Source organism: Neovison vison, chromosome 5 (assembly GCF_020171115.1).
Source record: "Neovison vison isolate M4711 chromosome 5, ASM_NN_V1, whole genome shotgun sequence".
NCBI lineage: Eukaryota > Metazoa > Chordata > Mammalia > Carnivora > Mustelidae > Neogale > Neogale vison.
The window spans coordinates 132,963,796-132,978,822 of NC_058095.1; the positions used below are offsets into that span (position 1 = coordinate 132,963,796).

At 36.9% G+C, this 15,027-nt stretch overlaps 1 protein-coding gene across 3 annotated transcripts in view; it reads left to right on the top strand.

Moving 5' to 3' along the window:
- Window positions 1-15,027, top strand: part of PIBF1 (progesterone immunomodulatory binding factor 1) — a 196,523-nt gene that overhangs the window by 163,322 nt on the left and 18,174 nt on the right. For all 3 annotated transcript variants that reach the window (XM_044249864.1, XM_044249865.1, XM_044249866.1), the window contains one exon: window positions 5,316-5,400. In XM_044249864.1, the coding sequence (XP_044105799.1) occupies window positions 5,316-5,400 (85 nt within the window). The remainder of the gene's footprint in view (window positions 1-5,315; window positions 5,401-15,027) is intronic.

Here is a 15,027-nt window from a genome sequence, read left to right on the forward strand (position 1 = left end):
AAAAAAAAAAAAAAATAGTGTAGAAGAGTGCCTTAAGTGGAGCTTTAATGAATTGATAATTGCTAAAGCTAGGTGGTAGATAATTGTGGGTTTGTTATATTTTCCTTCTTCTTTCGAAATATTCCAAATAAAGTTGTTTTTAAAAAACAGATTTTAAAAGGGAGTACAGCCTCTATAGATAGGTTACATGGGTTTAAATCTAGCTCAATACTTAGTTTTGAGTTAAAGCCAGTCCATTAAACTCTCTAAACCTCCATTGTCCAATAGAACTTTCTGTAATGGTAAAAATACTCCATGTCTTCTGCACTGTCCAGTATGGCCACTACCCATATGAGTAACTAAATCTTTTATTTTAATTAAGTTAATTTTAATTGCGACCTGTGGCCAGTTAATGGCTCTGTTATTGGACAGTAGAGCCAGTTTTCTTATCTGTGAAATGCAAATGATACTCTAGTACTAGCAGCACTTAATTCATATGGTTATTCTGAGGATTAAACAATGTAATCTTTGTAATATGTATAGCACTGTGCCTACACATTGTGAATGCTGTGTAAATATTTGCTATTGTTAGTATTTATCTTACATGCAACAAATCTTTATGTTGAAAGTTATCTTAAAAATGAGAAATTACATTTCTCAAAATATTTTGAATTTTGACGAAAATTAGGACTCCCTTAATAACAGCAACATCATCATGAAAACTATGTCAGTTACGAAAGTAACTATAAAAAATATTTTTGTGCTAAAATCTGGATCCTTTAAAGCTATGTTTCATGAACTCGCTATATAAATATTTTAATCGATTCTGAACTAGTATGTCACAGGATATGAAATCTTGCTCTTAATTGAATCAACTACCTTCTAATGTGAAAAGTTAAGGTGCTTTTAGTAGTTTAATTATGGCCCTAGAGATGCTGTTAAACGTACCCACATGACATGAATGAAATTGCCCAGTCCACAAGTCAGAGCTAGCAGTCTGTCTCCATCTCTCTTACTTGGAGCCAATGACGTTTCAAATGTAGAGGAATTATCCTGGACTTTGAATACACATCAGCCAGTTTCGATTCTCATGGTAGATGTGCCTGTAAATTACAGCTACTGGTATGAACATCAAGGGTTAGATGTGAAATTTAAATGAAATAACATATACAAAGCTTCTGGTGCATGGGAGAAACTCAGTAAATATTACTTCCCTTCCTTTTGCCCTTCATTAATTTGAAATTTAAACATCAGATGTCCCATTCAAAACAATTACCAAGTAATCATGTCTTAAAAAGGCCTATCCTTCTTGCTAGGTATTGATTTTAATTGTAAGGAATATTTACATGAATTGATTACCTTTTAAATTGAAGTATAGTTGACATGCCATATTATATTAATTTCAGGTGTGCAACACAGGGATTAAACATTTATATATGTTATGAAATGCTCACCCCAGTGTGGTTACCATCTGTCACCATACAAACTTATTACAGTTTGTAATAATTACATGTATTCCCCATGCTGTACTTTTCATCCCCATGACTTATTTTATAGCTGGAAGTTTGTACCACTTTATCCCCTTCGCCTGTTTTGTCCAAACCACCCACCCTTCCCTCTGGCACCCACCAGTTCTCTGTTTTTATGAGTCTTTCTGTTTTGTTTTGTTTGTTCATTTGTTTTATTTTGGAGATTCCATGTGAAAGTGAAATCCTGCGGTATTTGTCCTTCTCTCTCTTACTAAATTTATTTAGTATAATACCTCTAGGTCCACCCATGTTCTTGCAAATGGCAAGATTTCATTCTTTCTTATAGCAGACTAATATTTCTGTGTGTGTGTGTGTGTGTGTGTACACACTACATCTTTATCCATTCATCTATCTATAGGTTGCCTTTTTGTTTTGTCAAAGGTTTCATTCGCTATTTCAAAGCTTTTTAGTTTGATATAGTTCCAGTTATTTATGTCTGTTTTTGCTGCCCTTAAATGAGGAGACAGATCCAAAAAAAATAATCGAGACCAATGTCCCAGAGTTTATTGCCTATGTTTTCTCTTAGGAGTTTTATGGTTTCAGTTAAATGATTACTCTTTAAAATATGTCTCTAGCTTATACAATAGAAGCTCTTTAAGGAACTGAATAATTTTATCATTGTCTTAGAAAATAAAACAATGCCACTATACCAACCCCCAACTTGCAAATTTACCTATTTATATTCAGTCTCTAGAAAGGTTAGAGTAAATAGGTACCAAAATGAAATCATTATGAACACATTAAAAGCTAGCATTTGAGTTATCACTATGAAGTTCTTTAAATTTCCCTATCATTAAAGTAATAATCCATTCTAAAGGTAGTACTGTTAAACTCTCCTCTACCGAGCCACCAGAGACCGTCTGAGTTATGTAGTTTGATCTATGGCCCAGAACTGAAGGAAGCACAGAAAGAGAATACTTAGCATAAATTTCCTTCTCCCGTTGTCAGTTCTCAGTTTATTCTTAACTAGTAGTTTAAGAAGAAAAGAGTACTTAGCCTTGTGAGGCTAAGCCAGGGTATATTGATCCAGGAAGTTAAAGTACATTATATCAGAAATATGTTTTCATATAGCAGGTGACACAGAGCCATAAAGACGAATTTCTGAGTAATAATTAACAGTGAATTGAACAGTTATGGGTGTAATATACCATTCACGGTAGATGTGCTTATAAGGAGATTTGTTTTGTAGTTGCTTTATGAGTCACGCATGGAAGCTTTGTATTTTTAAAGGTAAATTTCCACTGTTATGAAATACATCTTATGGAGACTAAACTTCAATTGAGTAATTACATACACACTGGAAGAACACAGAGTATAATAATCATCATATGCAGTTTTAGAGACCCGCGTGCTGAAGATGGTCTCCCTTGTGTTTTAAGAGTGTATTATAGAGAAGGCTGAGACTTTGAAAATATATACCCAAGTATTGTCTGAGGCGTCTGTACTGTTTGCAATAAACCCACGTCTTACAGATAGAACAGAGTTGCTCTGTGAACCAGTTTATCCACCCACCTTTTATTCTATATTGTACAGATATTTTTGCTATTTAAATATGGAATACTTCCTTTATCCTGGAAAAAATTAAGCACTACATATGAAGCATTTCTAACAGATTACCTAGTCAGATCCTTTATTTCATCAACATTCCGTTCTATTGCACACATTTTCTTTTCTTTTTTTTTCCCCTAAGATTTTATTTATTTATTTGACAGAGACATAGTGAGAGAGGGAACACAAGTAGGGGAAGTGGGAGAGGGAGAAGCAGGCCCGCCACTGAGCAGAGAGCCCAATGTGGGGCTCGATCCCAGGACCTGGGGATCACCAGCTGAAGGCAGACACTTAATGACTGAGCCACCCAGGAGCCCCTGCACACATTTTCTTTAAGGTCCTGTTGGTATTTGAGAGAGAGAGAGAGAGAGTGTGTACTGCCTGTGAGTGTATGTTTACATAGTATATGTATGTAACATGTATATGAGCATTAACATGTATACATGCATATTGTTAATACATTTCTGTTCCTCAAAAATCCTATTCCTCTCTTCTGGATGTTTAATTTAATTTTAAAAAATATTTGAATGCTACAGTTCAGAAACATCTGATCTTTACCATACTTTGCAGGACTCTGGCAGAATCTGATACTCAGTTATCTTTATGTCATTTAGTTCTTTTCAAGTCCAGTAGGCTCAGTAGGCTCTCTGATGCCTAATTCTGAAAGTCAGTCTGTTTTTCTGCTGAGCTGCTAACATATATGGCATTTAATTACTGTTTTTCTCTAATACCTGTATTTCATCTAAATTAGTAATACCATATGGCATTTATGTTGTGTTTTATATGTTTGATTCTTTATTTACTCATTCATTAGGTAATTCATATATTCCTTTGACATACATGAGTATTGTTTTCCACTTTTACAGATGTGAAAACTGAGGCTTAGTAGGGTGGTTGTGTGCTGTGCTTTATAGCACACACTTGAGTCAGTGTCACAGTTGGAAGCAGAAGTCAGAATTGCATCTTGTTTTTCTCTCAGAGGACAAATTATGGTGCTTCCTTGGGGAAGTTCAGTTACTAGGAAAAAGGAGAATGTGAGTTTTTTCCTCTTAAGTCCATAGAATTACCAGTTCTTTCAGAATACTTAATACTGTTCTTGAATATTTAAAAAAAACTGCCTTATATTTTTAAAAATTGGTGACTTTCCATTTTCTTAAAGAATAATTTAAAACATCTTACCTATTCAACAAAACAATCCTCACTAATTTTACCTTCACAGATTTTGTTTTGATATTTATGGGATTATGTTGTTTTGATTCATTGTTGCTTTTCTTAAGTCTTGATGTGGTGCTGAGGAGATTCATTCCAGTGACTTTCAAAGAGTATTTCATTTAATGGTTCTAATTAATTTTTATATGTTGAATAATAAAACTCCAGACAGTACAAGACAGGCCTCAAATATTTCTCTCTTAAAATCCTAAGGGACGCCTGGGTGGCTCAGTTGGTTGGACAACTGCCTTTAGCTCAGGTCATGATCCCGGAGTTCCGGGATTGAGTCCCACATCAGGCTCCCAGCTCCATGGGGAGTCTGCTTCGCTCTCTGACCTCCTCGCTCATGCTCTCTCTCACTGTCTCTCTCTCAAATAAATAAATAAAATCTTTAAAAAAAAAAAAAAATCCTAATATGTTCTTCTGTTTAGGCTTCTTACCCTTTCCTATCAGAAAATCGGTCCTGTCCAAGGCAAACTCTTGACACAGACTTAGAAATTAAAGATTGAACTAAGAATTTGGAGGCAAAAGTTGTTAATCACAGACTGAATATCTGATTCATTTGTCTAACTTAATTATATGCCTTGTAATTTAGTGCATGGTCAATTATAAAATGCTACTTTTTGTTTTAAGGATAAATGTTTTAATTTGACTTCCAGTGTCTTGAGTTTTAATATTTTCCCCAAACATACTTTTTAGCTTTTGTATAAATCCCACTTCATCATTTTTTACATTTCAGGAGTAAATAATCATCTTTAAAACACCAATTTTTATGCCCTTACCAGGCAGGAAAGGATTCTCAGAACACATCTCATTTGCACTGTCAAATGATTATTAAAAGAAAAAGTCTTCTTAGAAAATAATTAGCTGTTGATGAAATCAAACATTATGGTGGCTGGTCTGCTATCTTTATGGACTATAAATTTAATTTCTCTTTAATTCAAACAGATTTGTTAGATTTGTCTTTAGCCTTTTGCTATTTACTATTTACTAATGAAATTTATACCAATATGATGACTTCTTAAAAACTTGGTGGTTTTTTTTTTTCAGCAATTTAAATAAAGAAAAGTCAGCTCTACTACAGATGAAGAACCAAATGGCATTAGATTTAGAACAACTTCTAAACCATCGTGAGGTACTTTTTTCATTTTGTCATAATTTTTACTTTCAGCTTTTTCAGAGTCCATATTGCATTAAGGTTACTAGATCCCAGTTGTCCATGTGCATTAATGACTTCTCATGTTTGCATCTCACTATCATCTGGTCCTTTATATTGAATATGTGGTATACTTCATTATTCTTTATGAATTAATTTATACTTTATTCTTTGGGTTAATTCTTACTCCTGGAATGCCCCTTCTTGTTGTCCCCTTATTGCCTTGTTCAATCTCTGTCACTGAATTTCCATATTATTTAATAATGATTTGTTTTACCTCCTTATCTCACTAGACAGTAAATTTCTTTAGTGTATCTCTGTCTTATTCATCATTGTATTGCCCATATGTTCTATGTATGCTTAGAGTCCATTAAGCATTTTTTTCTTATTTCTCTTAGAAATCTTTTAGAGCTAATATAAAATTCCTCATTTTATAAAAGGAGAAATGTGTTTCAAGTGGCTTGACTAAAGCCAGTTAGTTAGTAAATAGGAGATAACCCCAGTTTTCTTATTTTTTGAAGCGGACTTACTGAAATACGATACACATACAGTAAAATTCATGCCCTGTTTAGCATACATTTCTATGATTTTTTTACCTACACACCCAGTTTGTAACCATAATCACAGTCAATATGTAAAATAGTTATATCACTTCAGAAAATTCCTTCATGCCCATTTTATTTATTTTATTTTAAAGATTTTCTTTTTTTTTTTTTTTTTTTAAGATTTTATTTATTTATTTGACAAAGAGAAATCACAAGTAAGCAGAGAGGCAGGCAGAGAGAGGAGGAAGCAGGCTCCCCGCAGAGCAGAGAGCCCGATGCGGGGCTCAATCCAGGACCCTGGGATCATGACCTGAACCAAAGGCAGAGGCTTTAACCCACTGAGCCACCCAGGCGCCCCTAAAGATTTTCTTTATTTGACAGAGAGATAGCAAGAGAGGGAACACAAGCAGGGGGAGTGGGAGAGGGAGAAGCAGGCTTCCCGCTGAGCAGGGAGCCTGATGTGGGCCTCAATCCCAGGACCCTGAGATCATGACCTGAGCCATAGGCAGACGCTTAACGACTGAGCCACCCAGGTGCCCCTCATGCCCCTTTAATATTGACTCTTTTCCCCAACTCCAGTCCTAGAAACCACTGATCTGTTTTCTATCCCTGTAGTTTTGCCTTTTCCGACAAACCATATTACATTTTCCCAGAGTGTTGTATAAATGAAATTACAGGTCTTTTCAGACTCAACTTTTTTCACTTACCATAAAAAAGATTCACCCATATTGTTGCAAATATTAGTCATTTATTCCTTTTTGTTGCTGAGTAATGTTCTATTGTATGGATGTACCAGCGTTCTTTAATCCATTCACCAGTTGATAGATATTTGAGTTGTTTCCATTTGGAGACCTCCATAAATAATAAAGCTGTATAAATGATTGTGTACGTGTTTTGGTGTAAATATAAGTTTCCTGGGGCGCCTGGGTGGCTTAGTCATTGGGCTCTCCCTTTGGCTCAGGTCATGATCCCAGGGTCCTGGGATGGAGCCCCAGATGGGGCTCCCTGCTCAGCAGGAGGCCTGCTTCTCCCTCTCCCCCTAGCCCCTGCTTGTGTTCCCTCTTACGCTGTCAACTAAAATCTTTAAAGTATATATATATATCTATATCGATATAGATATATCTGTTTCCTTTTCTCTTGGTAAATACCCCAGAAGCAGGATTTCTGGGTCCTATGGAGAGTGTATATTTAACTTTATAAGAAGCTGCCGAATTGTTCTCCAAAACGACTATACGTTGTGCGTTCCTGTCAGCAGTGAATGAGTGTTCCAGCTGTTCAGCATCCTCGCCAGCAGTTGGTATTGTGAAGCCTAGTTTTTTAGTCTCGTGCATTTTTACGCTGAACTATCAGTGCCTTGTCTTGGCAATGTTTTTACCATTTTGTTATCCTAACAGAGAAAGAAATGCTCAAAACAGATCATTTCTTTATGGGTATCCTGAAGACACTGTTTCCTAGTCTGGGAAAGGTATATCAGGAATTTGGGAAGAAATTATTGGAAGGATATTATTGAGAGAAACGAACTGGGGAATATTACTAGAAGCAGTTCAAAGGTGCATATCCTAGAAATGGTGTCAAGGGAATTGTAGGGTTGTCTCTGTCTTAGAAATTGCCTTTGAAGTAGGTTCTCTTAAAGGTGTATTTTATATGACAGACAAAAGGGATAAGAAGGTGTCCCTGGACTAGATTTGAGAGATGACTTTTGCATAGATAACCAGATCTAACAACAGGTGATATAGACTAGGAAGAGCTTCTCTGAAGATACTTATTCTTTTTCTCTGACTTTCAGGCCTTATCTGCTACCACTTGGACCCTAAGATTCTGCCCTCAAATAATTATTTCTTCACTGGGGAAGCCTGATTCATTCACTATGTGGATTTTCACAAATGCTTTAAAAATTGAATATTTAAGAAACAGTAATCACAGGAGCGTCTAGGTGGCTCAGTCAGTTAAGTGTCTGACTCTTGATTTCAGCTCAGGTCATGATCTCAGAGTCAAGAGAGCTAGCCCCATCTTGGACTCCACCCTGAGTGTAGAGCCTGCTTAAGATTCTCTCTCTTGGGGCACCTGGGTGGCTCAGGGGTTTAAAGCCTCTGCCTTCAGCTTGGGCCATGGTGAAGACCCGCATCAGGCTCTCTGCTCAGCAGGGAGCCTGTTTCCTCCTCTCTCTCTCTCTCTGCCTGCCTCTCTGCCTACTTGTGTTCTCTGTCTGTCAAATAAATAAATAAAATCTTAAAAAAATAAAAGATTCTCTTTCTCCCTCTGCCTCTCCCCCGTCCCCCGCCACTTGCACGCACACTCACGCACACTTTCAGAGAAGAAAGATACAGAGAGAGAAAGCAAGAGAGAGAGTGAGAGAAAGAGAAAGAAAGAGATAGATAGATAGATAGTAACTGCTGATGTCCATTCAGGCATACCAACTTTTTTCTAAAGCTGCATAACAAGTATTTTTTGGAGTAGCAATTCTCATTTGTTTTTAGAAGATTGTGCTAGACTCTGAAAAATATATGAGCAACTTTCTATATTTTGTGCATCATGCTTGGAATCACATTATTCATGAGTCCAAATAAAAACTAAAAGTTCTATTTAGTAGGCTGAGAATTACATGAGTTTAGAAGGAAGTATGTTTAAACATGGAAATTAAGTACTAGCAAGATAAATCTACTGAATGACATCAATGAAATTTGCAAGGATGCATATCTAATTATCAGTTAACTTTCATATATTTGATAGTATCTTCATTTTGACAATTATATTTTAATAATCCAACATTGTGATTGTTCTTAATGCTATACATCGAAAGAAAAGGAGCTTTTTTTCTTTTCAAAGCAAAATAAAAATTAAAGTCTAATAAAACAAACTTAATACAAATTTTTTATCTTTTTCCAAGAAACAGTTTAAAGCCAACTTAAATAGAACATGCAGCTACAAAAGCAAGTGTAAACTGCTTTTATGGAAAACGAATGGTAGATGACCCAGGACAATGCTTGACTATTCACTTAAATACTGACCTGAAACGGAGAGTCTGGGTGCCTGAGTGGCTCAGTTGGTTAACCATCTGACTTTGGCTCAGGTCACGAGGAGGAGAAGGAGGAGTCTGCAAAATTAATTTATTCATTTTATGACTCTGAAAGTCAAATGCTTAAAATAGCCAATAACAGTTGAATAAGAATACCTCTGATAAATATAATTTTTTTAAAAGTGAAAATCAGGGCTGAGACTAAGCTGAGGCAAGCAAACACCTAGGGCACAAAATGTAGGAGAGGCCCATTCTCAGAGTCATGCACAGTGCACGTGAGAGCTTGCCCTACACTAGGCAGGTCCCTGGGAAAATTGTCTAATATGAGTCACTGCTTTAATCAGCTAAATTTTTCTGAGTTGAAATCCACACGTGATCAAATGCAAAATTTTGAATTTTTCATTGTCTTCTTTGCACTGGACACCACTGTCTCTACCTTTTTAAGCAGTGTCATCTAGTTCTGATAAGACTTTAGGTGGTCATGTAATAGGAAATGAGATCATCCACTCATTTACATAGTTATCAAGTATGTGTTAAATTTAAAAAAAAACAGATGAGATAATTCTAAGTTGACAGTTCTAGGACATTGGGGCATGGCCTTAAAGGGTTTTATTTTCTATATTAGTGCTTAATTACTCACTTTAAAAGTAGCAAAGTTAAATATCACAAAATTAAATCTTATTGTCCCCATTCTTACAGATGAAACTAAAGCTGATAAGAGTTAAGGAGCTCAACCATGATTACATACTTACTGTCAAAACTAAAAGCAAATGCTTTTTTTTTTTTCTGAAGAAAAAGTTTATGATCTTTTTCCTTAGTCCCATTTAGACAAGAATTTCATGATGAATTATTGCTTGCATTAGTTCCAGGAAAGTTTTTGCCTCTGTAGATGAAGGTTATATGCTTTCTTTTTGTCAGAAAGTGAAAACCATGTATTTAATGTGTTTCCTTTTTGTCTTAATTGCCAAAAAACCTCAGAGCTGAATATCTTATCCAGGTGTTATAATCTATTTTTTTCCTTTCATTTTTTGATGCCTCCAAATAACTTTTTCGGTTTCCTTTAAGCAGATTGTGATCTTTTTTACCCTTACATATTTTCACTTATGCTAAGACCCCTTAGGTATAAAAATATAAAATAATATAAATCTTAAATAATAAGGTAAAAAAGGAGGTAAAGCCAAAGAGCAACTGATAGGATCTTGCTCTTGGAGAACAGCAGCAGAGCTTCAAGTTCAGCATTCAGTTTTGAATATAAGAAATGTAATTCCTTAAAATGTCTTCTTTCTTGTTGAGTGTACCTCTCAAGAATCTTCTTAAGTGGCTATCATTTTTCATCCATTTTTATCCACTCATCTTTGCTTTTTTGAAGTAAGATTTTCTGATTTGGAAATTCTCTTTCTGCTTTTCTGTGTATATATTTCATCATGTGCCTTCAGAATACAAGTTTTCAAGAGTAGGAAAAGGATCTTTAATCAGCCAAATGTCTACTAGAATACTGTGCTTAATTTTAAGAAGCCGATGTAAAAGCCCTTTTGTGATTTCTTTTGAAGCTGTATTTTTATTTTTAAAGATTTTATTTATTTGTCAGAGAGAGAGAGGGAGTGAGAGCGAGCACAGGCAGACAGAATGGCAGGCAGAGACAGAGGGAGAAGCAGGCTCCCTGCCGAGCAAGGAGCCCAATGTGGGACTCGATCCCAGGACGCTGGGATCATGACCTGAGCCGAAGGCAGCTGCTTAACCAACTGAGCCACCCAGGCGTCCCTCTTTTGAAGGTGTATTAAGGGTAATTGTTAGAGCCCCGATTAGGAAGCCGTTCCGGTATTTCAGTGAGTTATGATGGTGTCTTGAACCAGACTAGTGATGATGGTGCCCACCAAGAATGGACTAATTTGAAAGCTGTTTAGAAAACAGAATCAGGGACGCCTGGGTGGCTCAGTCAGTTAAGCATCTGCCTTCGGCTCAGGTCATAATCCCAGGGTCCTCGGATCAAGCCCCACATCAGGCTCTCTGTTTAGTGGGGAGTCTGCCTCTCCCTCTGCCTCTGTGAGCTCTTGCTCTCTCTCACTCTCTCTAAAATAAATAAATCAAAGAAAAAAAAAAAAGAAAGAAAGAAAGAGAAGAGAATCATGGGGCTTGGTGACTGGACCTAGGGAATGCTGAAGAGAGTAGGTATGAGGATTGATGCCCAAGGTTTCGGCTTTCATCCTGGGTTTCTGGTGGTGCCACAAAGCATGTGGGAGAAATAGAGTTGGAAAAGAAAAACTCAAAAAAATATCTAAGTGGATATATCCAGTAAAGATAGTGCTTTATGTGGAAGGAATTAAATGAACTGGTAAATGAACTACATAGAATGAGAGCAGAAAAAGGTCTAGGCGAGAATCTTGATGAACACCAACATTTAAGGGATGGGCAGAGGAAAAATTTTGCACAGATTAGAAGGTGCCATAACCAGAGAAATGGCAAGAACATCAGAATGCGAGTAGAATCTGACCAGTGACAATGGTCTGTCAAGGGGCCAAATCAAACAAAGATGAAAAAGGAAGTGTCAACTGAACTTAACGAGATGGTACATCAATTTCCCTGGAGCCAAAAAGCAGACTGCAGTGAATTGATGAATGAATAGAAGTTGAAAAGTGGTCATAGGAAAGATAGATAAACCTTAAGTTATTTAAATCAGAGACTATAGGAAGATGGGGGGAGGGGCGTGAGGTCAAGAGCTTTAATCTCTCACCGTTAGGGAGTATCCAATTTAAACGGTGATGGGAAGGAGCCAGGTGGAGAGAGACATTGCAGGGACAAGCAAGAGAAAGATACCAATTGAGCAAAGTGTTGGTGAAGGAGGAGATCCAGAATGCAAGTGATGGGATTTAATTTTAGACAGGAGGGCACCTTTTCCATTTTGAAGATAGAAATAAAGATTATGTAAAGATAAAAATGAGTTTGTAGGTTTGGTGGTAAGAATTTAGGCAGTTCCCATCCAATGGCTGTGCTGTAATGACAGATTTGCTAGCATCAGAATTTTGAAGAAAATAGAATTTTGAAACAGCTTCACAGTGGGATGCCTGGGTGGCTCAGTGGGCTAAAGCCTCTTCCTTTGGCTCAAGTCATGATCCCAGGGTCCTGGGATCGAGCCCGCATCAGGCTCTCTGCTCAGCGGGGAGCCTGCTTCCCTTCCTCTCTCTCTGCCTGCTTGTGAACTCTGCCTGTCAAATAAATAAATAAATAAAATCTTAAAAAAAAAAAAAAAAGAAAGAAAGAAACAGCTTCACAGTAAATGAGTGATATGTATTATGGAAATATCAAATAACAGCCAAGTGTTTATAGTCGTACCATTTTGAGCAATTTTTCTCCAGTAGCATTCAGTGTGCTGGGTATAAACATGGAGAAGATGGACAATGGGATCGGTACAGAATTACATTCTACCTTCTAGTATATATGTGTATGCATGTGTTCAGGTCACTTGTTAAATTGTAAGGTTGGAATTACCTTTATATTCTTTATGTCACCTCCATATTAAAATACTGTGAGAAAAGCCAAAGTCAGACAAGAAGACTATCACAGCTATCCTATTCCAGCTCTACTACTTCGTAGCTATGGATTCTTGTGACAATAATTTACCCCCTCTAAACCCCATTTCCTTGTGTGTAAAGGTAATGTCTACTCTGCAGGACTATATGAGAATTAAATACTATAGTAACATTCCTGGTGTGTAACAACACATAACTTAATGGTTGTGGTTCCTTTTTCTCTTTTCCTTCTGTGTCAAGAGTCAATTCAAATGTTATGTATTCTTTGAAGTTCTCTCAAAGTTCGACAAAGAAAAATTCATCCCTTTTTTCTACTTCTTTCCAATAATTTTTAAAATATTTCTGTTAATGTTCACATCACTATAAAATTATGCATATGACTTGGCCAGTAAAGTGCCTCATTTTTCCTATTAGCCGTTAGCCCAGTATTTAGCACATAATAAGTACTCAGTTGAATGATTGTTATGGTCCTTTACCATCTTCAATTATAACTGCACCTGAAACTGTCAAATAGAATAGTCAAATAGAAAACTTGAGGAACTAACCTTTAGTATAGCCTCATCCCCTTCCCTCAGATAGTAAAATACCCTCTGACAACTGATATCATTTTAACTAAAGACACTCTTTATACCCAAGAACAGTTTCATTTTATCTAAAACTAACCACTAGGAAGTCAAGTTTGTCTAAAACAAAGCTTCTTCCAAAACCCTGGACATGGTACCTGTACCCACAAGCAACCTCTATGAGTAGTGAGCCTCTCAAAAATAATACACATTTGTGAGAGATATCTATTACTAAGACCTGAGATTCTTCTACCCTTTTACTTAGTGCTTCTACTGATAATATCTTTCAGGGTCTACAGGCATTTCAGTTAGTATGTAACCAGAATTAACTAACCGCTCCTTACTAAGGTTTCTAGACTATGCAAAGCCCCATTTTTTGCCTGAATGTTGGGCTCGCATTAGCCCAGAATACTTGCCTTGTACTGCACTGTGTATCACAAACATGCAGTTATCCAGGTTTCCTAAAAGTGAAGTCACAGTATAATTATCATTCTTTTATGGTATGTTTATGTTCCCAGATCCTAACTCGTGTGTTCTTTGTGATTTCTCGGAAAGTTTCAGGACGTTTCAGCACCACAAGTGCCCCTTAGGCAATCCACTTCATAAAGAGTTCAAACAAATTACATATTTCTATACGTGTGTCATTCCTTTTGGTTCATACTTAACTGTTTTGACATTTTCTTAAGGATACCTTTTACATGTTTTTCTTATATACCTATGTAGTTAAATTTTACATCAGCATGACTAAAAAAAAATACTGAGGGCCTAAGTTAATTTTTCTTTAGATGAAGATGTAATTGTTTCTTAGATTTATACATTTTTCACCTTGTTGATGCTCTTCCAGTTAAAATTTGTTTTGATTTAGTGAGTTTAGGTGAATTTTTTAAAAAGATTTATTTACTTATTTGAGAGTCCCCACTCGTGTGGGTTGTGGGGGGGTGGTGGCAGAGGGAGAGAGAGAAGACCAAGGAGACTCCGCACTGAGCATGAGCCCAACACAAGGCTCGATCTCATGACTCTGAGATCAGGGCCCTAAGATCAAAACCCTAAAATCATGACCTGAGCCAAAACCAAGATTTGGACGCTTAACTGACTGTGCCACCCAGGCGCCCCTTAAGACAATTATTAGATGGGATTGGGATGGAAACAAACCATAAGAGACTCTTAATCTCATGAAACAAACTGAGGGTTGCTGGGGGGAGTGGGGGAGTAGGGAGAGGGTGGTTGGGTTATGGACATTAGGGAAGGGATGTGCTATGGTGAGTGCGATGAAATGTGTAAGCCTGATAATTTACAGACCTGTACCCCTGGGGCAAGTAATATATTATTATGTTAATAAAATAATTTTTAAAAAGTCATTCTCGCGCCTGGGTGGCTCAGTGGGTTAAGCCGCTGCCTTCGGCTCAGGTCATGATCTCAGAGTCCTGGGATCGAGTCCCGCATCGGGCTCTCTGCTCAGCAGGGAGCCTGCTTCCCCCTCTCTCTCTGCCTGCCTCTCTGCCTACTTGTGATTTCTCTCTGTCAAATAAATAAATAAAATCTTTAAAAAAAAAAAAAAAAGAAGAAAGAAAAAAAAAGACAGTTATTGTAATGAAAACTAAAATGCACATACAAGGGAAGTCATATTTTCTCTATAAAGTTTAAGAATGCTTATTTTTGCCATATAAAGGTAAGTGAATTCAAGTCCAAGGAAATTCAGGGAGTAAAATATTGCAAAAAATAACTCATTGCTAATGTCAAATTTACATATACTTTTAAAAGTATGCCAGAACCAGGGGTGCTTGGGTGGCTCAGTGGGTTAAGCTTCTGCCTTCAGCTCAGGTCATGATCCCAGGGTCTTGGCATAGAGCCCCTTGTTAGGCTCCCTACTCAGCGGGGACTCTGCCTCTCCCTTTCCTTCTGCCTCTCCCCTACGACCCCAACTTGTGCTCTCTCTCAATGACTCTCTCTCTCTC